The 24,154-nt window shown below is 40.2% G+C and overlaps 3 protein-coding genes across 5 annotated transcripts; 1 reads left to right on the forward strand and 2 right to left on the reverse strand.

Moving 5' to 3' along the window:
- Positions 1-168: 168 nt before the first annotated feature.
- Positions 169-9,170, reverse strand: zgc:113229 (uncharacterized protein LOC550612 homolog). Of its 3 annotated transcripts, XR_010929645.1 has the most exons (8): positions 9,038-9,170; positions 5,489-6,886; positions 5,248-5,387; positions 3,351-3,747; positions 3,094-3,178; positions 2,775-2,971; positions 1,036-2,017; positions 169-838 (listed from the first exon to the last, which is right to left on the reverse strand). XR_010929645.1 is itself a non-coding variant. In XM_067599373.1 (7 exons), exons 2-7 carry the CDS (start codon positions 6,335-6,337, stop codon positions 1,769-1,771), a joined length of 1,917 nt encoding a protein of 638 aa, XP_067455474.1. In that variant the 5' UTR covers positions 6,338-6,886; positions 9,038-9,170; the 3' UTR covers positions 169-1,768. The 3 variants fall into 3 exon arrangements, 2 of the variants coding, with proteins under 2 accessions (XP_067455474.1, XP_067455476.1); XM_067599373.1 differs by having other exon boundaries at positions 169-2,017; XM_067599375.1 differs by lacking the exon at positions 9,038-9,170 and adding an exon at positions 8,452-8,538 and having other exon boundaries at positions 169-2,017.
- Positions 8,653-14,298, forward strand: rad9a (RAD9 checkpoint clamp component A). Its single transcript, XM_067599378.1, has 12 exons — positions 8,653-8,916; positions 9,045-9,115; positions 9,253-9,326; positions 9,423-9,471; positions 10,546-10,660; positions 10,817-10,916; positions 11,222-11,328; positions 11,827-11,933; positions 12,109-12,173; positions 12,259-12,357; positions 13,132-13,372; positions 13,775-14,298. Exons 1-12 carry the CDS (start codon positions 8,883-8,885, stop codon positions 13,889-13,891), a joined length of 1,179 nt encoding a protein of 392 aa, XP_067455479.1. The 5' UTR covers positions 8,653-8,882; the 3' UTR covers positions 13,892-14,298.
- Positions 14,289-24,081, reverse strand: tbc1d10c (TBC1 domain family, member 10C). Its single transcript, XM_067599372.1, has 10 exons — positions 23,729-24,081; positions 23,191-23,325; positions 21,157-21,256; positions 20,687-20,794; positions 19,993-20,099; positions 19,634-19,748; positions 19,365-19,430; positions 18,625-18,814; positions 17,975-18,132; positions 14,289-17,250 (listed from the first exon to the last, which is right to left on the reverse strand). Exons 2-10 carry the CDS (start codon positions 23,319-23,321, stop codon positions 14,581-14,583), a joined length of 3,645 nt encoding a protein of 1,214 aa, XP_067455473.1. The 5' UTR covers positions 23,322-23,325; positions 23,729-24,081; the 3' UTR covers positions 14,289-14,580.
- Between the last annotated feature and the right edge of the window lie 73 nt (positions 24,082-24,154).

Raw genomic sequence — 24,154 nt, forward strand, 5'->3', positions numbered from 1 at the left:
ACTCTCTGTCTTTTTTGCTCTCTCTGCCACACATATCTGCCATCCATCGTTTAAAGTCTGACCAGGACGCAAATAGATCAGCTAAAGAGCATCCTAATGGCTCTGACAGTGATTTACGAGAGATGATAAGAGAGGCCACAGAGGAATTGACAGCAGTTAGCCACAAAGTTTGATGTATAAATTTAATTACACAAATCAATATAATGCATGTAATGGAAATGGCTGAATATGATATCGCACAGTGCCATAAAGTACTCCCAACTGTCTGAATGCCACCTCTGCCTCTCTTCAGTCTACTATACGGCATTCAAAAGCCAAACAAAAATGGATATGTGTGTGTATGTGTGTGTGTGGATGCACAGAGATTTGAAACTGTAAAGAAATGAATATATATGCAGTATATGACTATAATATAGCAGATTATGTCACTTTATGTATATATAGTTTACTTGGATAATGAGGTAGCAGGATTTTTTTCATATGTTATCTAGTTTTTCATCTAGAGGGAACAATGTAGACAATATTTTCTTGTTCAGGATAACAAGATGGTAGGATGATAACTGTAAAGGAATAGTTCAACATTTTGGGTGGAACTTTAATTTGCATTCAGAGTTAAATGAGAAGATTACCACCACTCAACATGAGAGTGGTTATCAATCTTCTCATCTAACTCTCCGCAAGAAGGAGAATAAGCACATTTCCCAAACATGTCGAACTTTTCTTTTAATGTTTGTCTGAACCTTGTAGATCCACTGCCTCCTGTGCTGCTACACAAGCACAGAAGCATCACTGCAGCTACAGGCCCAGAGAGGCTGATAATATCACATGTTAGAGTGCGCTTCCCCATAAGTGACGACTGACAAGAGCCCCGATGATGATGATGATGATGATGATAACAATAATGATTCTCAGAGTAAAAAAGTACTTTCAATTAAGAAACTCAGTACTTGCAGGCTCCTCTCCATCTCCAGCAAGCAAATGGCTTCTTAACATGTTTAAAGCAGCTCAGAGGCTGCGCAGCACACAATCAAAAACCACCGGCAGTCAGCACCTGACATCTCTTTCCTCCTCTGACGTTTATTCCCAGAATGGTCAGACAGGGAACCATTAAGAAGAGACACAGGATATGGAGAGAGTGGTGCTGGTTTGGTGTTTTCCAGTGTGAAATTGAAGTGGGGGGGAGGAGGAGGGTGACAATGCACTGCTGTAAAAGATACTCATTCCAAATGCTAGACTAAACACTGATTCAGCTGATGTGACACCAGCAGCATATTATCCAATCTAGACATACAGACAGAGTGGAGGACACGGACAAAAAAGAACTTTTCAGGGTAGAAAAAGTCCACATACATTAAAACTGACAGTTTTTGCTTAAACATCATAGTCTTTGTGTACATTCAGCCTCTGGAGTAGCTTGGAAAGTCTGACAGCAACTTAAACAACTGCTGCTGAAGTACGCAAGCAGTGTAAAAGCTTGAAATACTCTCAACACTCGATCAAGAGGTGGTGGTGGCCTGGAGAGTGATGAGGAGCAGAAAGTCCCGCAATAGAAATCCTGTCAGCACACACACTTTCTGTGTGCACAGCAACACACTCATCTTAACATCTAAAAATATTTTTTAATTATATATCTGCCAAAACAAGTGAAGTAAAAAATGTAAAAAACAGTCAATATTGCATATTTTCAATGTTTCACCTCATTCACATGTACGTTATTTGAAGAGTCTTAAAGGATGTTTGGCAAACGTCTTGGCAGTTTTTACAGTCACTATCTGTGCTTCCTCCCTGTGTTCATCCTCTTCAGAGCCAGTATCCAGGCAGGGAGAACAGGCCGGCGTGCAGGTGGCACCTCCTCCTCTATTGCTGCCTGCTCCACCTCAAACTCCTGCTCTATGACAGAGTCCTCCTCCGCCCCCAAATCATCCTCTGAGTCTGTAGCATCCATATCCAGTTCGGCCGGCGCTATGGCAACCACCTGCTCTGAAAAATGAACCCGCCGGTTCTCCTCAACTCGCCTCTGATCCAGAGAAGGATGAATGGAGTAAAAAAAAGAGGGACAGAAAAAGTAGTTATAAAACTGTTAAGTTGAGTTTCATCATTCTAAAATCTTATATTTGGTTTATGTAAGATTAGTCACTCAATATTTCAGTAACATTTAATTTTAAAAGTTACAAATTACAAGGAAAACTGAGACAGTGTTCAATTGGTACATTTTCAATTAATTACATTTAATCTTTTCAGTTTTAGTCTCCTGCATAATCAGATTTATCTACAGGCAAACAGTAAATTCAATGTAGTATATCAGAAAAACAATGTTTCTAACAATAAATGAATCATAACTGAATATTTACATGGGTTTAAATGAAGTGATTCTTTCAAAGACATTCCTATTTTTCTTACAATAAGAACCAAATTGTGAAGTTCTTTTCAGAAAATTTCTTGGAAATTATTAGGAAACTATTCAGGAATTACAGCCATAAAATGAAGTGTTACCAATATTTCAAAAACAGACAATTTAACCTATGAACACATGTTATTGTGTGGACAAACGTGTAAAAATGGACAGAACTTTAACTGTTTTTCCATAATAAGTTTCCTGTTAGCAGCCACTGTAAAAGACAAAAGCCACTTTGTTTAAGTAATTTCATTTTGGGACAAAACTTTTATTGTGCACCATTTACACCCACTTTAAGCTCATCTAGCTACAACATACTGTAGATGACATTTTTCAATTTCAAACCACAAGGAGGCACTGTGAGAAACAGTATCTTTACCCTTTTTGTCAGCGTTTCCATTGAGGACACTGAATCCCGGGATATGGATTGTTTGAGGACACCTTGAGGTGCAGGACCGCAAGGAGTGAAAGAAGATGGAGAGTGAGATGGAGGAGACATGACGTTATCATGATATGACACTCCTGTCTCGTCCATCACATGGCTGCTTGGTACGCTCAGTGAAGATATGGACGCCTCTGTGAGAGAGAGAAGAGAGAGAATTGAGTTTTCTATTTCTAAAGTACATATTTGGCCGCCTGTGATGCCTGAAATCTCCACAAATGGCAAGAATTTAGTTGTTCTGATGCTTTTACGTCACCTGTCCCCTCAGCTGATCGATGCTGTCTCTTCCTGTTGAGGTGGACTCTGCTCCTCAGCGCTGGGTTGTCCAGAGTATCTGCAGGCTGCAAACAGAAACAGATTACAGGGTGATCAACACAATGATCACAAGTGAAGTTAAAACATCATATCACAAAGTAGAATCTAGGAAAGTGCTTATAAGTGCTTTTAGGTTTTCATGTTGATATTATTGTAAATTTGGAGAAGAGGAAAAAAATAAATGAAGTGATATCTAACCTCTACAAAGGAAGGAGGTCTTGGTTGCATATTTGATTGAGTAAGACCATGTTCCATTGGTTCTGATTGATCAGCCCCATTGCGAACATTCTGCACTGGCAGGAAAGCATGAGGAGATATTTGTGTCATGCTGAAATCTGAAACTGGTGATGACTTGCTTCCCCTGAAGCTCCACTGGTTGTTCCCATCTCCTTGTTGGCTCAAAATCAGAGACGATTGACCACTATCATAAGGATTTGGTGTGATTTTGAGTTGGCTTGGTGGCTCTTCGGATGGTCTCTGATTGGCTGAGGGGGCTGAGACGGCAGGGTTTAGGAACTTAGCCCACTCTTGACCTGTGACGATCTCCTCCAGTAAGCTAAATGAGCCGAGGCCAAAATCGAAGTCACTGCTAGATCTGAAACAAGAGAAAAAATGTCTGTAAACTCAATGCAGTACATGCAATCACCTCAGCCTCAAGATTAGGAAGAATAATACATCACAAATTTGCCTTTACAATCTAAACCACATGCGACACCTTCCACACTCTTGATATGAGGAACTCAAAGATCAAGCCTGTTGATATTCTGTTACTGCCAACATGAAAAGAAAACCATGAAAAGACCAAAACCAATAATGATCCTGTGTCTGATGTATCTTATTCCTCAATGCCATAGAGCTCCATTGTTGTCAAAATTATTAAAAATGCAAATTAAGCACTGGGTGACATGTTTACCACAAATATAGGCACTGCAACATTTTACTGAAGGAAATGTGTATTAATCCACAGTAGAAAATAGTCCCCAACAAAAACCCCAACACTATTTACTCCTGTTGCCAAAAACAACAGTTGCCCAGCTGTTTTGGGAGATTAATGAGCCCATTTTAGAAATGAAACTATATATTTGTGACTCATTTTTAAAGATTTACATCTTCATTCGGAACAAATGGGCTGCTGGGAGTTGAGGGACACAGACAAGATAGGAAAGTCAGAAAGTATTGAGAGATGGACTAAGGCATTGTTGGTTTTGGTCTTTTAATGGGATTAACTGATGATTAAAAAATATATATATATAAAGTCTGATCCTTTAACTTCGAGGGGAAGAGCATGTGTTTCTTTCAAATGTTGAACATATTTATTCAAGTCCTTTTTTTCACCATAATTGTGTTTTGTGTCCATTTTCATACTTCTATTTCACTGATTTTAGTGAGACACATTTACTCCATTATTTGACAGTGATTGTTAGTAGTTATTTTGCAGACTATAATAAGCATTTAATGAGATGCAGTGTTATACAGTAGATTAAACTTCCCTGTTGTATATGACATAGCTGAAATGACTTCCACGACAACCAGCATTAAACTACTTCCTGAACTTTATGTGCATCAGTAAATCAGTAATAAAACATTGACAAGGGCTCCTCAGAGAGCATAATAAATGATTTTGATGCTTCAAGTTATTTGCTGATAGTATGTCTGTACTTCAACTCAAGTAAGATTTTGTATTACCACTACTTTTAGTTAGGTAAAGGGTCTGAGTACATCTTCCAACACTGGTCTCTTTGGTGATGTTTTCATGAAAACTCATGTTTTGAGAATCTCACGAGACTTATCTGAATACAGAAGTGTGACTGAAGATGGCTGCTGGCAGATGATGTTAGTGACGGGTGTGTTTAGCATATCAGATCAGAAAGAGACGCATCAGATGGAATAAATATCGCTTATCTGATACCACTATGGTTGGAAACGTCTCAGAAACACCTCACATACATATCTCACTTGTGTCGCTTTAGGGCTCAGAGACGAATGAACGAAACCTGAGTGTGAGAAGTTTTAGCTTGTGTCATGCTGACTACACTTCTAGTTTTTTTTTTGTTTTTTTTTAAATACATTTTTAAGATAGTTGTTGGTTGATTACCTGATATGCCCATCACTGGTCTGTTCCTCTGAGTGTGCAGGAGGAGTTTCACTGGTCGCACTGCTGTCCAGTGAAGGGAAGATACTTTCTCCGTCCTTATTTGATGTATTGATCAGATTTTCTGATGTCTGAGGTGAACTCTGTGAAGCACAAAAAATATTAAATCTTCTCAAGTTGCAACTTAACATCAAGATGTTTTATTTTCTAATTCTGACAAATCAAATCGAAACATACAACTCACTTCAATTCCTTGCACTCCCTCCTCTTTTCCTCTTTTGCCAAAACTCCCCGGCCTCTCTCTCCATCTCTCCTTGATCTTCTGAGTCCATCTCCTTGTTTTATTGTCAGATGATCGCTGTTTTCTTCTGGACGAGCTGTTGGCTGTTGTCGTCTGGACAATCTGCGTGTCTTTACTTTGTGCCGAAGCTCCAATTCCTCCATTTCCCACATGCAACACTTTATTCTCTTGACCTCCTGTGTTAAGATCTGCACCCTTCAAGGACCACAAATAGACTCTGGGTGTAAACCCCTGCTCCTGATTCTGTCCTGTGGTTGTGACAGCATCTTTATTACCAGCTATGCTGCCAAAACTCCCCGTTTCCCCTTGTATCTCACCATCGGTCCTCTCAAAGGAAGTGATATCAGCATCCTTAAGTGATTTGGCAGGAAACAACTGCCCTGTTCCTGTGTGGGTGATCCCAGGCAATGTGGCCTGTCCGAACACCCTGTTCTCACCCTTGTCAGTGTTGTCTTTGTGGGAGGGGAAGGAAACAAGACCACTGTCCAGTTCACAGCTGTGACCTGGCTGTTGTCTTTCCCTGTCTTTGAAGCCAAAATTACTGTCCGCAGCAGAGATCCCAAAGCTTTTTGTGGGGATACCATTTGCACCGAACACATTTATAGGACTGTTATTTACTTTCTGGAAGTTGGCGGCTCCTCTCTCTCCATTTTTCCCCAGTGTGGGAGCAGATGTGACAGGTACAGGTGTGTGCAGGCATGCCTGGCTCTCTCTTCCTGGCTGGAGCTTCAGTCTCTGCAGCATGGACTGCAGCAAGGCCTGATTGTCTTTCGGATTGTGTGACTGAGACATCGAGGAACAGAACTGCTGCGTATCAAATGCAGAAGTCACAGAAAAGCACTTCACGGTCAATGTAAAGGATAAAACATTCTACACAGTCCTACGTGATGTGACAGCAGAAACGAGCTGTGTGTGAATCACGTCACCCCTTTGTCCAACTTGTGTTGCTAAATAGACTCCTGTGATGGTTGTTTTCCTCTTTTGTCATGTTCCAGTCTTTTTCCATGATCTCCATAACAGTTTCTCACCTCGAATATCAAGGCAGATCCATTTTAAAGTTCGCCTTCCTCAGCTACGATAGTAATTCCACTTTTTTTTCAGTTTAAGTTGCTTCTCCTCACAGATGCCTTGCCACCATACTGCTTCCACTCTTTCATGATCCTCAGTTGTTGCAGCAGAAATCTCTCTCTCTTACTGTGTCTCTGTCTTTCACCAGACGTCCATAGTTTCTGTTCACAAAAGCTGTTTTAGTCACACCTCTTCTCCAACAGGCATTTCTATCAGCAGTGACAGGAGGAGAGACGGAGTGCAGCAGCAGCAGCGTTCCTCATATCTTACACACTGAAGCAGACCAACGAGAAAGACCAGTGAGGTAAGATAATTGTGTACTGACAGTGACTCTCGCTCTGTGTCTCCCTGCCCATCTTTCTATTTGCCCTGCCTTCCTTGCTATTTGTCTGCCTGGCTCCCTCGCTCACATATGTGCACACACACCCTCTTTCTTCCCACTGTAACCCTTGAGTAGTAATTACAGGGTATTTTTGAGAGCAGCTGCTATTTATGTGTTTCAAGAATGAAGAAATAAGAAGATGCCTGCAATGACCTTTGGAGTAACACATTTTATATTAGATAAAAGAGCACTACTGTCTTTTTTGGTTAGATAAAACTGTCAAAAGTTTTTACTGTTGTGGGAGGAATAAAATATGAGAGATTTTATTTTAGCTTCAGTGTGGTAACACAACACAAAATCACCCAACATGATACAATACTGGAAAGTAATCTGTTGAATACTACTTTTTCCTGAAAATATAATTTTTTCATTCATATTTTTATTGATATTTGTTGATGGTATACCACCAACTAGAGGTATTATATAACCTACCACTGTCTTGTACAATGTTCAGCATACAAAATGAGGCTTTTCATCATTCAAAGTCCCGAGCACAATCTAACTAAAGGATTTAAATGTGTTATTCAAACAGTTGAACCCCCCCCCCCCCCCATTTAGCTCGTGGAGTAAGTGGTATAAACTTAAGTATTAAGTACTAAGTAAATGTCCATTATTGTAATTTGTATTATTAAAAATGTTTCAAGATGTATATACTCTAATAATTTGTGCCTGATATGGTTAAAAAAAAGTTCAATTACCTAGTTAGAAATTCTTAAAATTACTTCTTAATTCATCTTAATTCTTAATCTCCTCTTTCTCCTTTATTAAAAATCCAGAATCTATGAAAATGTAAATATTTTTCATTTTAAAAGTTGTCCTGTTGGACACAAGATGTGTCCTACTTCACTGTAAAGTCCATTCTCAGTGTTTGTGCACTGGAGGCTTCAAGTTTCAACATCACTCTTGTGTGAGTCGAATATTGGATGAAGATCAGATTCCAAAATAGTTGTGATGTTACAAATCATGCTCGTAGGGTACAACCCTTTAACACACAGAAACTTGTCACTTTCAGTAGATAAAAACTCTGCACATACATCATTCTGCACAGTGAAACTCAAACATCCAACTGAAGGAGAAAGAAGAAAAACACATTTTGAGTAGAGGGGGTCTTTAACTATAATATAAAGTAACATGTCTTTTTTTTACCGTTTAATATTTATGTCATCACTCTTCACTTCTTTGTACTATTTGTATCCTGTTTACAGTTCACAGAAACCGTTTCCTGTATATAGTTGTTCTTTGTCCTTATCGCTGAAGATTGGTGTGTGTAAGTACATTGAGAGTCACTAGACTGGAGTCAAATTCCTTGTATGCATAAACATACTTGGCCACTAAAGATAACTCTGATTCTGATAATTAAATATCTTAGTCCTCCACAATCCCATGCGGAATAAATTCAAGTGTAAAATGTTTCACATTAATATCTTTGGAATGAAGCCTATTGTTAATATCTCACCACAGTTTGTCCTCGATTAACATGCAGCTAGCTGTAAAATAAATTAAACACTCAACAATACTGCAGCCAATTCTTTGCGAGGTTTTAACTCAGAAGCGCACTGCACATGCGTGTAGTAAAAACACGCCCCTCTAGAGTTCCTGACGGTCTGATTGGTCCACAGTGCGGAAGCGGGTTATGGCGGCGTAAACACATGCGTAAACAACAACGCCAAGATCAGCGCAAGATACCGCTTAGTGGAGTCGCTATCGAAAATAAATCTTTAAAATAAATAGATATATTTATAGAGGGAGCATGTTTTCGGCACGAGGAGGATTTCTGCTCGGTGTACCAACTGTTAAAACTCCCGCGGTTCACTAGTTTCTGCTAACTTTTAGCCGTTGTTTGCTAACTTAACGGAAAAGTAGCAACTGTTGGTTAGTTTTGCAGTGATGGACTGCGTCGTGACGGGTGGAAACGTGAAAGGTAGCAAACATCTCTTGTCTTTTCAGCACTGTCTTTATCTATAACATCAGTATAAGATATGAATTAGCTGTTGATAGTAATTATGTTGTGTGTGTGCGTGTGTGTGTGTGTGTCTGTCTACCGTCCAGTGCTGGCCAAAGCCATCCACTCCCTGTCCAGGATCGGTGATGAACTCTATGTGGAGCCTCAGGATGATGGGGTGAGCGTCTCTGATAAGGTTTTATACACCCTCCCGCACTTCTTCCTGCCATACGTGCTGTCTTGTTGCTTCCTGTTTGTGCGCACTATATGACTGATTTGGGTAATTTTCTCTCTCTCTCTCTCTCTCTCTCGCAGCTGGCCCTGCGGTCTGTGAACTCCTCTCGGTCGGCATATGCTTGCTTCCTGTTCGCACCACTCTTCTTCAGCAGGTGCAGTGTGTGATAGAGAGAGTATGAGCCAGTGAACATCACTTTTTTTGTCTGTCATTTCTAGGATCTAACTTCCCCCTCCCATTTTCTGTGCAGGTATACCATCCCCAGTGGGCACTCCTTCCGCTGCAAGATAGCAATAAGGGTGTGTTAAGAGAAAGAGATGAGCAATAATCATTCTTATGGTGTATCCAGTTTATCTCTCATTCACAACATTTACATGGACAGTGTTACTTTTTTTTGTCTGATGTATTCCAAATCCCTGTCAGATGAGTGCAAGCTTTATCAACAACACCTGATCTTTCCAAAGGTGTTCTTTCAAACTCTTAACACCATTATTTACACACAAATCGATATTTTTTTAATTCAATACAGAAAGATCCAGGAATTGGGAATATGGAGTCTCTTTTCTTATATTTTCTCAGTTGGTTTGATCAAGTTTGCATTCCTGCTACCTCATGGAGAGGCAGAAGCTGGATGTTTTAACCATTCTTCCATTACTTCTTGCTCTCTGTTTCAACTTCTCTGACTCAATTGCAGCACGTCATATTAATTACAAAAGAATAATGGGTGATGGGAGGCACGCCCGGTGCAAGTGATGTAATGTAGCTGCTCATTGTGACAATGAATATACTAAAGATCAGCAACATCAAATATCAGCTTTTTTCAAATAGCCATAGTTACTTCACAATCTTTCCATGAACCCTCTTGCAACTGTAGAGGTACCACCTCGGCTACAAGTACCACTGGTTGGGATTCACTGATCTGCAGTATGTAATACAGTTTCTTTTAAAATTCTTCTCTTCATTTACCTTTTACATAATTTCAAAGCCGAGGCCGATTACTAAATGAACATCAAACTTTCTAAACTCAATTTCAGATGCTATCTTTTCCTGTCATGGTACAACCTTGTGGTTCACATGGTGTGAAATTTGCAAAACCTCAATGCTTCCTTGTTTTAACAGTCATACATGGCAGTAATTTCACAGGGTAGAGCTTGTGTCAAAAAGGAGTTTTGCTGCCATATAAAAAAAAAACGTAATGCAAGTGGAAATGTATAGTTTCACGGTTAAGAGTGTCTAAAATGTCCTCAAATGTGACTTAAAATGATCTTTATTGGGTTATCAGATAATTGCAGTCTATATTAACATATTAATAGTCATTTCCTTGTGTATATATTCTTTCATTCTCTTCATATGTTCCTCTGTGTGTGAGTCAGAGTGTACAGGCAGTGTTCAGGTCACTGGCGACTCTGGAGAAGACGGTGGAAAAGTGTCACATCGTGCTGGACGAGCAGAAGGACCGTCTGACCTTCACCCTGCACTGCAAACATGGTATCACTGCGTCACTTCCTCAGCATCTGTTGACAGGAATGATTTCAAAAGGGTTACATCTCACTTTACACTTGACAGGTTTTTTAATTCATTTTAGCACGTCAGGCATTAATTGCATTATAATCTACATGTTTGTGTGTCATGTTTACTCTTTAGGCCTCCTGAAGACACATAACCTGTCTTTCCAGGACAGTGAAAGCTTACAGGCAGTGTTTGATAAAGACAGCTGTGCCAACATATTCAGAGCCCAGCCCAGGTCTGTTAAATCTTTCTATTTTCTTTTCTATAAAAATAAGAAAGTACTGACATCTGCCTTTTCCTTCTGTCGTGGACCCTCTGACATCATCTCTGTAATATTTGCATTTGGTTTTCCAATTTCCTTGTAATCGGCACTGGAAGAAAATTGATTCTTAAGGTGGAAACAGATATATTTTTTCAGACTACAGCTGGTTAATTACATGAATAAATCAATAAAATTTAGCAAATAAGGTGAAATCTTTTACAAAATGGACATTTTCTAGCTGCTAACTCACTCACTTTTTGTCTTCCCTTCCCTCTCAGGCTGCTGGTGGACACAGTCGTGCATTTCCCGCCATCTCTGGAAGAAGTGACCATGTCAGTGAACGACGAACGGATGTGGGTCAGGAACCATGTGGAGGAAGAAGCAGGTGACTCTGCTCAGCTCACCATGTCTGTATTTACAAATAAGCCAACATAGTTATTGAAATTCTTTAAATTATTATTATTTCTTTCAAATCTTAAGAAATTTAGAATCAAAAACATCAGCAAGGACCAGTAAACCAAAATTATTATAAAATATAAGAAAAAAATAGACAGTGCCTGAGTGGTTTTAACTATATTTACTAATTCCTCAACTGTGAGTCAATTGCTGTTATTGACATTAATAAATATTACATAAAAAAGAAAAGATGAACATGATCCCTGCAGTTCCCTTGTGGTTTACGGCAGAACAACAGATTTGTACTGTGCAGTCTTGGCTGTCGTTAGTCAATGTATCCTTATTCTCCAAGTTAATAGAAAATGTGTCTTTGTAAGTGATCAGTGAAGAAAAAAAAAACAGTATTTTTGTTCCACGTTTGAAACTTTTTTGTCCTCAGATGACTTTTGATTTTCATTCATTTTCTTTTCTTGTCTCTCTCTCTCAGAGCAGTCTAAGGGCATGATGACAGAACTGTGTCTGGCCTCTGACGAGTTTGACCATTTTGCCGTCAAAGCTCACAACAGCATCACCTTCTGTCTGAAGGAGCTACGGGTGAGACAGAGGACAAAGGGGGGAGGAGGATTAGTGAAGAGGTTGTAGGTTGGAGAATTGACCAGAGAAGTCCTATGAGGGCAGTTAAACATGTGCTGTGGTTGATCTTTTTTTTTTTCTTGCATTGATTTACTCATCAGGCTTGCGAAGTGATTAATTATCATCTCTCCTGCAGGGTTTGTTAGTGTTTGCAGAGTCTACAGGTCTCCCTATTTCTATATACTTTGATGAGCCAGGCAGGTGAGCAAATTCACTTACAGCTGATGATAATTGATCACTTGTTTCACCGCCGTGTATTGACATATACATTTTGTGTGTATGTCAGCCCTGTGGTGCTTTCAGTAACAGACAGTGTCCTGGAGGGGAACTTTGTGCTGGCAACGCTTTCTGAAGATGCCAACCTCCGTAAAAACAGCACTAAAAGGTAACAAAACAAATAAGACTGAATGGTGTGGAAAAACATTCTGCGTACAAGTTGTCAATGAGTCTTAGAAAATGCCAGCAGTAGAACCAAATAAAACTATCCAAATGGCCTCTTCAGCTCAGCATCAGGCAGGAAATTCTCAGTGTTTATCTTGTAGAGATACTGCGCCCCCTGGTGGACAAGAACAACATTGAAGACAGCTGTTCAGAAGCTGCCATGTTGAGCATCTTTTCAGTAGGGAAGCAGTTGTCTACTCTGGAGATTCTAACTATTTGTTAAACTGTTGCAGTGATGAATAAAAATGAAAATGATTACCAACATTGACAGTGGCTTTGTGGCCCTCGAAAATGTATAATAGAAAGAAATCCTAGAGTGCAGTATGTGTGACACATTGGATATCGGTGGGGCTGGATTTTCAACATTGCCAAAATACCCCACATATCAAGAATGCATGACGCTGAATGTTCAAGTCTGCACTCCCACAGTCTGCAGTCAGAACTACACCTCTTTCAAACCATCGATCATCTGTGTCTATTCACCATGTCAGCTGGGCCACTCTATAAAAAAGGGATGATACTTAGAGAATTAAAACCAATTGCTTCTTCATATAATAAAAGGATAAATGGTGAAGATTCCCTGCTTGATATCAGGAGTAAAAAAGCCACTCAGATTAACAGAGTAACTTCTCTTTATTTGGCATTTTCAGTATCATACTGCCAGGAAGAGACATTCCTCTTCCTCATTCATGTCATATTTCTAATTTCCACTCCTCAGTGTAAGCACACTGCCGCCGCCCCCTCCTGATGACTTCATGAATGACGACATAGACTCCTACCTCATCGCCATGGATACCAGCATTGCGCCAGGCCCCTCTGCTTCTGGTCCACCCACACCCCCGTTAGCTGATTCCACATGTTTAAAACAGCCTGCTGCAGCCAACCATAGGACGAGGCTACACAGTGAAGAGGAGGAGGAAGATGAAACATCTGATACTGACAAACCGCCGTACAAGAAGGTCTGATTAAGCTTTCGCAGGAAGTCACACAGTACGGGGGGGGTTACCTAAAAACAAAGATCAAATTATATATTTTTATTTTTTATACTTAGAAAGGACTCAATTAAAAGGTTCAGGCAAAACATATAAAAAGCTGGAAGAAAAACATGAACCTGAAAATGGGTTACAAGATGAACAACCGTCTAACTGCATGTGTCATTGTGGTATTTATTTGGCAGAATAACAAATGGCAAAATACCACAATTACGAAAGATTGCAACTACATAAAACAAGCATGAAACTCCCAACCTTTACTCAAACCATCATAACAATGAATTACAAAAGTTATTATCTGAACCACATCCTGATACACACAAAAGCAAGGCCCAATATTCTTATAATATTTTTTTGTCCTTTTCGCAGTTCTGTTCCTTGTTCTTCGGATCGGTGCTTCCCCCGTCTTCTCAGATGACCACTCAGCCGCTAACGACCCAGGAAGTGCTCGCCAGTGACAGTGAGGATGACTCGCCAGTAGAGTGACAGAGGACTGATGGATGACAGGAGAGAGACGGACTCACCTGAAAGTGGGCGCATGCGTGTGTGCACTTGTGAAAACTTTGACACCGTACTACCTGGAGTATTTGAAAACAGAAACCAACACCTTAAACCCTCATTTTCAAACCTCACTTATCGGCTTGTACTGTGGATTTTTTTTTTTTTTTTTTTTTAACCTGAGTAACACGGTCTACAGTACAGAACAGGATTGCCACTGCTACTGTACTCCAACTTTTTATTGGACTATAATGTGAATGTTGGGATTATGTGAAACTGGACTTGAAGCGCTTTCTGTTTGTTTTTGTTCTGAGTCTTCAGTTTGTGATCAAGATGCAACGAAAAAAAAAAGTTCCTTGAAATAAAACAAACATATTTTTCAAAATATGTAAACATCATTTAGTTTTTTTATTTACATGTCAAAAGGTTCAAGTATAACAAAGATTTAGGCTGAGAGAATCTCTGCTCAGATATGACAGATGGGTTCTGGAGGGACGAGGTCTTGAGCGCACGGTTATAATAAAAGCTTTTAATAAGGTGCAGTGACTTTTTGACACATTTTGACATACAGTAAGGAATATACATACATCAGGAAGAATAGCACCTAATCAAAAGCTTAAACTATGACCGTGTGCTCCAAACCTCTTCCTTCCTGACCTATAACAAAGATATGTGTGTCAAAAGTAAGATTCAGCATAAGAAGCAGAATGTCTAAGTGTCTCTGAGCCAGTGTTTGCAGGCTGAGGTGCATCAGTGCCGCCTTTCTCTTTTTGCACCTGGAAACTTTTCCCCCTCGTCTGCGGTTTCTTCCTCTCTTTCTCCCTCTCCTTCTCCAGCTCTTTCTCTCTCTTCTTCCTCAACCTCTCCTCCTCTTTCTCCCTCCTTTCTTGCTCCCTCCGCCTCCTCCTCCTCTCCCTGGAGGTCAGCTTCTCCTCCTCTTCCTCGACCGGTTTCCCCGTCTCCGTTTGGTCACTGAAGTCCTGAATCAAGATTTTGGGGACTTGCATTTTGGGTGTCCCCTTTTCTTTGGTTTTTTTGGGCTGCTCTCCTCTCAGTCTGCGGAAGAGACCAAAACGTTTCGGGGGATCTGGCTGCCCCGCTTCCTGTTGCGCTGCAGTTGCCTCAGTCACTTCTGTGGACGGCAGCGAAGTCACTTCTGAAGACACATCAGGGGCAGATGAGGTTGGGTTGGGAGAGTCCGTGTTTTTGACTTGGTCTGGCTGACTGGGGATAGATTGATTAGTTTTCTGCGGGGAGGTGAAGAGATCTTCAGAAAGCCTGCGTGCTAACCTGGACCCACGGGAGCTGGACGACTTGCGGATGCGGAAATCACCAGAAGAGTGGCTGCTGGTACGCCCAGAGACTTGTGTCGTACCGCTGTCACTTGGCTCAGTCTGGTCTTTTGCAAGGTGAGAGTCATCTTTGTTTTGGACCTGTGGGTTGCTGTCGGTATGTGGATCGTCTGTTGGTGGAGAAGAAATGAAAACACAGTCCTCTCCTGCTGTTTCTTCTTGAAGATCTGTACTTTTCTCTTCCTCTACAGGACCCATCGTGACTTGGCTCTTTGGTTGTTCAGGTGCAGGCTGCCCAACAGCACTTATTTGGACTAAACTCTCCTTCCCATCAGGCTCAGCGGTGAGGTTCAGGCCTGGCTGTGTTGAAGTCTCCTCCTCCTCTGCAGGTGCTGTGGAGTCTGAAGTCTCCACGTTTGTCTCTGTTGGCATTTCTTCTACTTGTGTTTGATCACAAATACTTGTGTCATTGTCAACCTGTGCCTCTGATGGTACAGTCAAAATAATTTCTTCTTTATCCTGCGCAGGTTCAGATCCTGTTGTATCGCTTTCTTTCTCTGAACTTTGAGCAACTGCTTCACTCGTCAGTGTCACTGTCTCATCTGCAACTGGTATCTCTGCTTCAGTCTCTGTATCTGCTGCCACGTCGGTGTCTTCTTCATCATGGATGCATTCAGGTGGAGGCGGTGTAATTGTTTCTTTCTCTGTATTCGTCTCACTGGGAGGAAGCGTATCGTGTTGTTCTGAATTTGTCTCTATATCAGCCTCAAATTGGTCCTGTGTGTCTTCCTTCTCTTGAGGCTGTGCCACCACATCAATTTCTGTCTCCGTTTGGGTGTGGGGCTCTTCTTTCATATCTATTTCTGTTAATGACTCACTTCTGTGGTATTTAACTTCAAATGCACCACCCTGTGAGCTTTTGTCTGTCTCTGTGTCTTGCTGTTGCGTTTCTGTCTCTAATGTTTGATCTGGGTTTGTGACAGTATGAACTTCGACATCACCGTCTTCCTCTGAGAACACCGTTGTCTCTGGTTTTGTTTGTAGCTCAGCCTCTACTTTTACTTCTGCGACTGCGTCCACCTGTGTCTGTTGCACATTTTCAGTTTCTGTCCTCTCCTCGGGTTTCACATCAACCTCTGTCCTCAGTTCCACCTGCACCTCCACCTCTTTGTCTCTATCTGCATCTGCATCTTTCTGTACCTCGGTCTGATTTTCCTCCACAGCAGCTGTATGTTCACTTTCTGTCACCTGTTCTTCCGTCTCTTCCTTTGTGTCTTTGCCCTCAGTTTCCTGATGCGGGACTTGTGATTGGATGTTAGAGTCCAGCTCCTCCACATGTTCAGAGGTTTGTTCAGCTGGCTGAGGAACATTTTCAACAACCTGAGCTTCTGCTGGACTTTGGGTTGTTTCTGTCTCCACGGTTGTGTCTTCTTCTGCTGAGGTTACTGTCTGTTCAGATAGCAACGTCCTTTGTTGGCTTTCCTCCTTTTCCATTTGTTCATCCTGTGGTTTAACAGGCTCTTTTTCTGTCTCTTCTACATGTTGTGTTGGTATGTTTTGGCTTTCCTCCATCTTTTTGGGGACCTCGAACAGTTCTTTCTGTTCAGTTTGTCCCGTCAGTTCCGGCTCGCTCTGTTTTTCATGTTCCTCTGAAACAACGTCCTCCTCCTCCTGAACGCCCTGCACCTTCTTAAAATTTAAGTCAGTCCAGCTTCCCCAGTCCTCCTTTGCTCCCATTGAAAGATGCCTCACAACTTTACCACCCCCCGCCCATTCGTTACCCTTCCCCCCTTTCCTCCACTTCTTGTGAAGGAGCGAAGGAGACAGCGAGAGGGTGGAGGCCGAGCGAGCCAGAGGGGCAGACAGGTTGCCTTTCTCTCTCTCCTTCCTGTCGCGTTCCTCCTCGCTGTGTCGAGCCCTCTCCCACGCCATCCGGTATCCCTGGCAGCGACCTCGGGGGTCAAAGGTGGACGAGGGTCTGTCTTTTCTCCACTGTTGTAACGTCTTCTCTGTCTGCCTCTCCAGATCTCTGGCTGACAGCGTCACCGAGCACACCTGAGACGAGAAGAAAAAAAATTAAAAACACTGTTCTCATTATTGTTTTACTGTAATTTTCAGAATTTTAGATGATTAACAGTCTTACAGTTGAAGAGTATTACCTCATAATTTATGTAGTATTACACATTAAACACATAAAAATGTAATAAATCAATAGCTCAGTATGGAAATAATACAAACTGAAGTTATTTACTTTTATGCAATACTTTAAGACTTATTTGCACTGCTGTAAGCTCAAAAAAGGAAAAACATGAGTTTATGCATAACAAAAGCAGATAATCAGCTTGAAATCTTGAAAGTGATCCATGAGATGGAAGACTGACAAATTATTTATACATCGCAAGATGTAGAAAATGGATAGTATAACTTCTTTTTCTGTTGTATGCTTTATCATTCATAGGCAATCATACACCAGTTGTGTAGAGCTACATAATGACTGGCTGTTTGTTATATGGATGTCATGGCAACAGCATAGTTGTTTATTACTGACACGTAAGTAAGATTATTTGATAAAAATGGCAGCTGTAGTTTTTAGCAGCATGCTGTCTAGTGTGAAACATTTTTTTCCTACCTTTTTGAAAAGTTTTTGTTTTTTGCAGTCAGTTTCCTGATAGTTCCTCCATTTCCACTAACATTAGTCAGGAACACTGTGTTTGTGTTGCATGAACTCACACATAGTAAACCCGATTCTCACAGTGGCGGCCTTGTGCTTCATTCTCACCTCTGCTATGAAGGCGTCGTCTTCCTCTTGGACCTGCTCCCTAACGGCCCTCAGCCTCTCCAGAGTCTCCATCTGGCCCTGGCACTGCTTCCTCTGGTCAGCCCGGCCCAGCACCCGACGGACAAGCACCACCGCCACCTGGAGCAGCACCCGCACCCCTGCAACGCAAAGAGAAGAGGAGGAGGGGGACAGAGAGAGAGAGAGAGAGAGGGGTAAGAGCTGTTGGAGACGCTTCTAAATGGTAGCTAGAAATCACAGTTGGCACAACAGGCACCATGTCAATCACATTACATATTGTAGATAATTTCTGAACAAATAATTATTCTACAAAGCACTGTAAATGAACTGCTGTGACGTTCTTCAAGTTTTATCAGCTAATGTTAATATAAATCACAATAGAACACATAAAGCAATACAGAAATATTCTTACTTTTGGCCACAGACAACATCATAAATTAAATCCTAATGAGATTAAATTTCTTTTGGGCCTTTTCATTACTTGAAATTCATTATCTTAAATTTTATAGCAAAACATACAGGAACAACATAAAACCAGTATGATATACAGATAATTATATAAAAGATATAACGTGTTTTGCTTCCTCCCTTCCAGGAAGTAATCTGATGCAGTTTATTTGTTTTTGACATACCATAGCAGAAAAAGAGATCCCAGACTCGGAGCAGTGTGTTGAAGGGCAGGTGACGAGTGAACAGACACATCAGCCAGTCAGTGGCGAACATGAGGGGCTCTACTCCGTGGTGCTGCAGGTGTTTGTGTACAGCTGGACACGTTCTTTTCAAAACCCAGTTCAGCATGGCTGCATCAAACAGGACTCCCTCCTACACGACACACGCTCAGACAGTTTAGAACAACAGAGATCCAATAGGTCTGTATTTCATTGAACATTTCATTGAATTAACAATGTAATTTGGTTCTAATTATAGGAATTATCGGTTTGCTCTTGGGACAACAGCTTAATTTAAACACAAGCAAATATTCATTCATTATAAACTTATTATTAGAAACTGTATTCATTATATGTGTTGAACTGCATAGTTGTCTGTAGACAAATTTAACATTTCTGTATGTTCAGTTGACCTTTTGAGGTGCAGTAATTGAGCACTGTCTCTATTTTCCCTTTAACTACCAAATTACACAGTTCTTTCTTAGACAATTATGTAAACTAAAGTATTACTTAGTATTACATAGTTTAATAGATTCATCACTGCCTTAATGTAATAATACATGAACTAAAAACAGCCTTTAAATTCAGTTTACTAGCCTAAGTGTAAGTTATCTGTGTATGACAGGGTAAATAGGTCAGAGGAAGCTGTGTCAGGTACTGTATGAGGTGTATGTTTACATGTACGGGAACCTGAGGGTCCTCACCAGTAGAGGGCTGTAATATCCGGGCAGGTACTGCTCACTGATCTGCACCAGACACCAGAAGGCCTCCTAACAAGGTCACATGAGGTGAGGGACCACATAAGAAGACATCAGGTGAACTTCAGGTGCCACAATACATTTATACATTATATATTGTCAGATCAGTTTATAGATTAATAGCGAACACCAGATTAGTAAGATGCTTTGAGTCTTTTTGGGGGTTTACAGCTTCTTTATTCAACAGAAGGGTAAATTGTGTTATTGATTACTACCTCAGCAGGCATGTTCATCAGCAGCACTGCAGCCACTGGTCCCTGTGCCTGGCAGTAACCCTCCTCCGGTTGGTACTGAGTGTAGGCTTTCAACACCCGGAACAAACCACGCTGCCTGTGCAAACATACACCACAGTTATCAGTCACGCAAACCACAAGTTTAAACTTTGTTTAGATAAAAAAACACCTGCGGAATAACAAAGTAACAACTTTTTTTATTGTGCAACAAGATGATACAAAGGAAGCAGAACTGTAAAGAGGGGGTAGTAGCAGCCGAGGTATACTGACGACTAAAGAGATTGTAGATCTGTTTTCTGTGTTCTCAACGGAAAGACACAGGAGCAGAAACGATGCCCTACCCATGTCCGTCCTTGGAGAGGAACATCTCATGAAAAGGGAACTGTCGGTCTAGGTCTCGTTCGATCACATCCACCCAGTTCTGCAGAGCAGGTTGTGAATCCAGAAACTGGCACGGAGACAAAAGTTACTTTAAGTGAAACAGCTACAAACACTCAACTATTGAAAGGGTTAGTCATGAAAAAATGCTTCTTTTCATTATGTTCACTGTACAAGTAATTTATAATAGTTCATATAATGAACCATGATGGGCCTAATTTCTCTTTTAATACAACTAATGACTATTTTTATTGTTGATTGAGCTGTTGTCAATTCTTTTTTTTTTGATTGATCAATTATCATTTAGTCTATAAAAAGTCGTCCGAAAATAGTGCTACTTGCCCATCACAAGTGATGTACAGACAGTCCAAAACCCAAAGATATTTAGTTTGCAATGATTTAAAAAAAAGAATAGCAGTAAATCCTCACATGTGAGAATCTGGAACCAGAGAATATTTGCCATTTTTGGTTGATAAATAACTTAAAAATTAATTTTATGGCAATCAATAAATCAACTAATGGTTTCAGTTCTGGATACATCCTTTACAGCATGACCATTACATTCATACATTGGGGTTCTGATGCTGAAACGATACATTGAACATACATTGACACACTGATCGAACATATAAAAGCATTTGCTACAGCAAGAGTTACCTGGTAGAGGTTTTCATTCTGTTTCATCCTGTCAGTAGCTCCACACAACAGAGGCCAGCACTTAGCTCTGAGTGAGGCTGGGATGCCCTTCTGACACTGAACTTTGACCTGTTGCCAACAGAGATGCAGGATCAGCTCAGAGCAGTCATAAGAAAACGACTACGACCATCTATATTTTCATTGTTGTCTTTTCCACAGCAGACATTTTGACTTGTTGTAATAGGAAAAGCACAGGTGTTACTAATAACATTAACGGTGGCTCTGTTCTATTCAAGTGTCCCAGTAAGTCATGTCGGTGTGACAGTGAGCCAGCATGCACAAAACCAGGACCCCGAAACTGAAGCAGCCATCATTAATTCTCACAATTACTCACACCTGTGATTTTCCTACTGTGTCAAAAAGTCAGAACTATCTCCTTTGTGTAGGAGTTGATTTCCACTACGTTGAACAACTGATTTAATGAGACACACCTTACTGGTCTTCTTTGACAAGATGCGCTCCCATTGGCCAATGATGTTGATCCACTTGGCCTCCCTCTGTCTAACCAGCTCAGGGGGTGGACCCACACTCCTGACCCCAAACAACATACAAAGCAACAGGTAAGTATTTTAAACCCAAAATATTGTGCTTATAATAAAGAGAACCTTTTACGTGTGTTTTCTGTTGACCATGTAATTTAACTGTGCTGAGCTTTAAGTCAGTGTGCAGAGTTGCTGCATGCACGTTTGTGTGTTGTCATTATAGAAAAACAGCCTTCCGAAAAACGACAGGAAACAGGAAAACCACACAGTGGCGGTGTAAAGTCTCCATAGCAACAGGTCAGGATGTTATCAATGGGGAGAGTGTAAAGACGACAGTTTGTTCAGCTGTTCTTATCCTGAAGTTATAATATTTCATCTGCAGTCCAGTCTACCGGTTTATTGTTAGTGAAAAACTAAGGTAAATTTGTGGTCAAATGATGTTGAAAAGGTTTGAAAGAGTTTATTATTATTTTATGAAAGTTTTTAAAAAAAAAACTGATTGCAGCTTGCACTCAATCTGACATGAATCTCACAGATTTTTAAATGTCAGCATGTTTGTCTCTTCCTTTTTCAAATGCATCCACAAATGTTCACCTGGGTCGAGGTCTGGTGATGGTGGACTTGTGTTTGCTCTTTCTTGGCCTTGTGTTTAAGGGCTGTCCTGCTTTTAAATAAATTCTTTTAAACATAACTTAAAGTAATCACAGATGTCAAGCCTCTGCAATATACAGTTTTGTAGATTACCCTACAAATATTACCACTCAATCAGTATTTCTGTGTAAACAAGGTTTTCTTTCACTCTTTCAGATACATTTTGTTCTTTTTGGCCCATTTTGCACATTTACACGAAATAAAAGGTTTGGAAGCTGCAGCATTCCTATTAAGACTGTTTTCTAATTGTCTTTTGACTGCATTTACTAACTGGAGTAGTTCTTTGCCCAGTTGGCTTGCTTTCTTGGATGCAGATGCTGTTCTGTCTCATAAAAAATGTTGGCTTAAAATCTACAACGTCTTTAGAGCTGCCTGGCCTAAATTTGGAAGAAAATAATTTGCTCTGTGAAAATCTCTACATTAATATCTCCACATCCCCTTAAAAAACTTTCAATCCACCTGCAGTCTGCTACTGGGATAGTTTTTCAGTACAGAGAAGAAATTAGACGACAGACAATATATCTATTATATATATATCTATTATATATATGTATGTATATATATATATGTATATGTATGTGTGTATATATGTGTATATATATATATATATATTTATCTATAATATCTGAATTTTAAGTCTTCTGAAGCTTTCAGAAGACTTAAAATTCAGATATTTTCCAAATTTTATGTATGTATATATATATACACACACACACACACACATATATATACATACATATACATATATATGTATATATATGTATATGTGTGTGTGTGTGTGTATATGTATATATGTATGTATATATATATTTGGAAAATATCTGAATTTTAAGTCTTCTGAAAGCTCTAAAAGCACAATTAATAGTGACAATACCACATAGAGGACCATATTATTTACACTGTAATGACTAAAATGAACTTTTATGTATATTACTACTACTCAGATCGGAGTAGTAGTAATATACATATTCAAACATATAACAAAAGTCTAAAAATGATTTTTATCAGTGCTAAATGTACATTGTGATAAGAAGCATCCAAGTAGTAAAAATGTCTTTGTTTTGATGAATAATGAAATCAAATATTTTTGGTTGTTGACTTTTTTGTGCATTCAATTTTGAATTTCTCCATTTTTCAGTACAGGACCTATATATATATTTTAAGGGTCCTGGGCTTTCTGGGGTCTTGTCTGCCATGAGACACAGCTGAGTAATCTCAACAACCTCCTCAGTATACATTTCTCTTTCTACATAAAAAATCCTCCTCTGAAAACAGAAAAATGTCTGATTTAACTAAGCTCAAGAACAGCACAGTAAATGTGAAACTGCTCACCCAGCTGTGGATCCATTTGTCAGAAGGAAACCGAACCGGTCTGTCTCCAGACCGACTTCTGACCCTGCATCAGATCCAGAGCTGTCCTCTTCACTGAAGTTCTTCTGGACTGGATTTGATGGACCCAACATCTTACTGAAAGAGAGGAGGAGGAGTAGAAATGTTATCCGGCTCTCATCATTCAGCGTGACTGTGTGTCCTGCTCTATCATCGTGATTAAGATATACTATACCAAAGAAGCACAATACTGTTATCTCATCTCAAAATGCTGCTCTGGCTGGAGTATGTTGAGGTTTTTGCTTTATGTATTTGTCTTGCTGATAAATGAGAATGTTCTGCTACACTTCATGATGTTTTAAAAGTAGACTACATATTTTGACACCCATGTCGTTCGAGCCAGGGCTCTAAGATCTGCTGGCTCAGTTTTTAACGTTAGAATGAAGTAGTTTAAGTCAACTTCCTGCCTTAATCCAACGATAAACATAACCACATTGAGAGGACAGAGAAAAGAGAGAATAGGCATTCAAACTGAATTTACCTTGTACATGTCCGTCCTGTTTGATCAGTCGATTGCTGAAGAGGTGAGGTGTGATAGATTCTAGCAATGACAAACTTCCTCTCTCTCTCTTGCTCATTTGCTCTCTCACACACTTACAATGTCTCTATGTCTCTCCCTGCCTCCATGTCTCTGTATTACAGATGCATGATGTGCCTTAAATCAACTTCCCTCTGGCAAACAATGTGAGATGTTGAATCAGCAAAATTGACTATTTAAGGAATATAGTCTCTTTTTTAGCTCTCATGGAAGTGAAACATGATTTATCAAACATGACATCAGAGTTAGTAATAAAGTTAAAAGTATGACCTTCAAAGTGCTTCCTGTTGTCTGAGCAATCTTTTTGCTGATTTAGCCTAATTTAGAAAATACAAGGCTGCACTCACACGGGCGAGAAAGTGATTTAAA

Source organism: Thunnus thynnus, chromosome 9 (assembly GCF_963924715.1).
Source record: "Thunnus thynnus chromosome 9, fThuThy2.1, whole genome shotgun sequence".
NCBI classification, from domain to species: Eukaryota; Metazoa; Chordata; class Actinopteri; order Scombriformes; family Scombridae; genus Thunnus; species Thunnus thynnus.

Excerpts from the sequence above, each read along its gene's own strand:
- zgc:113229 (XM_067599373.1), bottom strand. The coding sequence starts at position 6,337 with ATGTCTCAGTCACACAATCCGAAAGACAATCAGGCCTTGCTGCAGTCC. Across the intron at positions 5,388-5,488 it reads AGGGAGTGCAAGGAATTGAA|AGTTCACCTCAGACATCAGA; the intron begins GTGAGTTGTATG and ends TGTGCTTCACAG. Across the intron at positions 3,179-3,350 it reads GACCTCCTTCCTTTGTAGAG|CCTGCAGATACTCTGGACAA; the intron begins GTTAGATATCAC and ends TTCTGTTTGCAG.
- rad9a (XM_067599378.1), top strand. The coding sequence starts at position 8,883 with ATGGACTGCGTCGTGACGGGTGGAAACGTGAAAG. Across the intron at positions 11,329-11,826 it reads CCATGTGGAGGAAGAAGCAG|AGCAGTCTAAGGGCATGATG; the intron begins GTGACTCTGCTC and ends TCTCTCTCTCAG. Across the intron at positions 13,373-13,774 it reads ACAAACCGCCGTACAAGAAG|TTCTGTTCCTTGTTCTTCGG; the intron begins GTCTGATTAAGC and ends TCCTTTTCGCAG.
- tbc1d10c (XM_067599372.1), bottom strand. The coding sequence starts at position 23,321 with ATGTTGGGTCCATCAAATCCAGTCCAGAAGAACTTCAGTGAAGAGGAC. Across the intron at positions 21,257-23,190 it reads ACAAATGGATCCACAGCTGG|GAGTGTGGGTCCACCCCCTG; the intron begins GTGAGCAGTTTC and ends GTTTGGGGTCAG. Across the intron at positions 20,100-20,686 it reads AGAATGAAAACCTCTACCAG|TTTCTGGATTCACAACCTGC; the intron begins GTAACTCTTGCT and ends TCTCCGTGCCAG.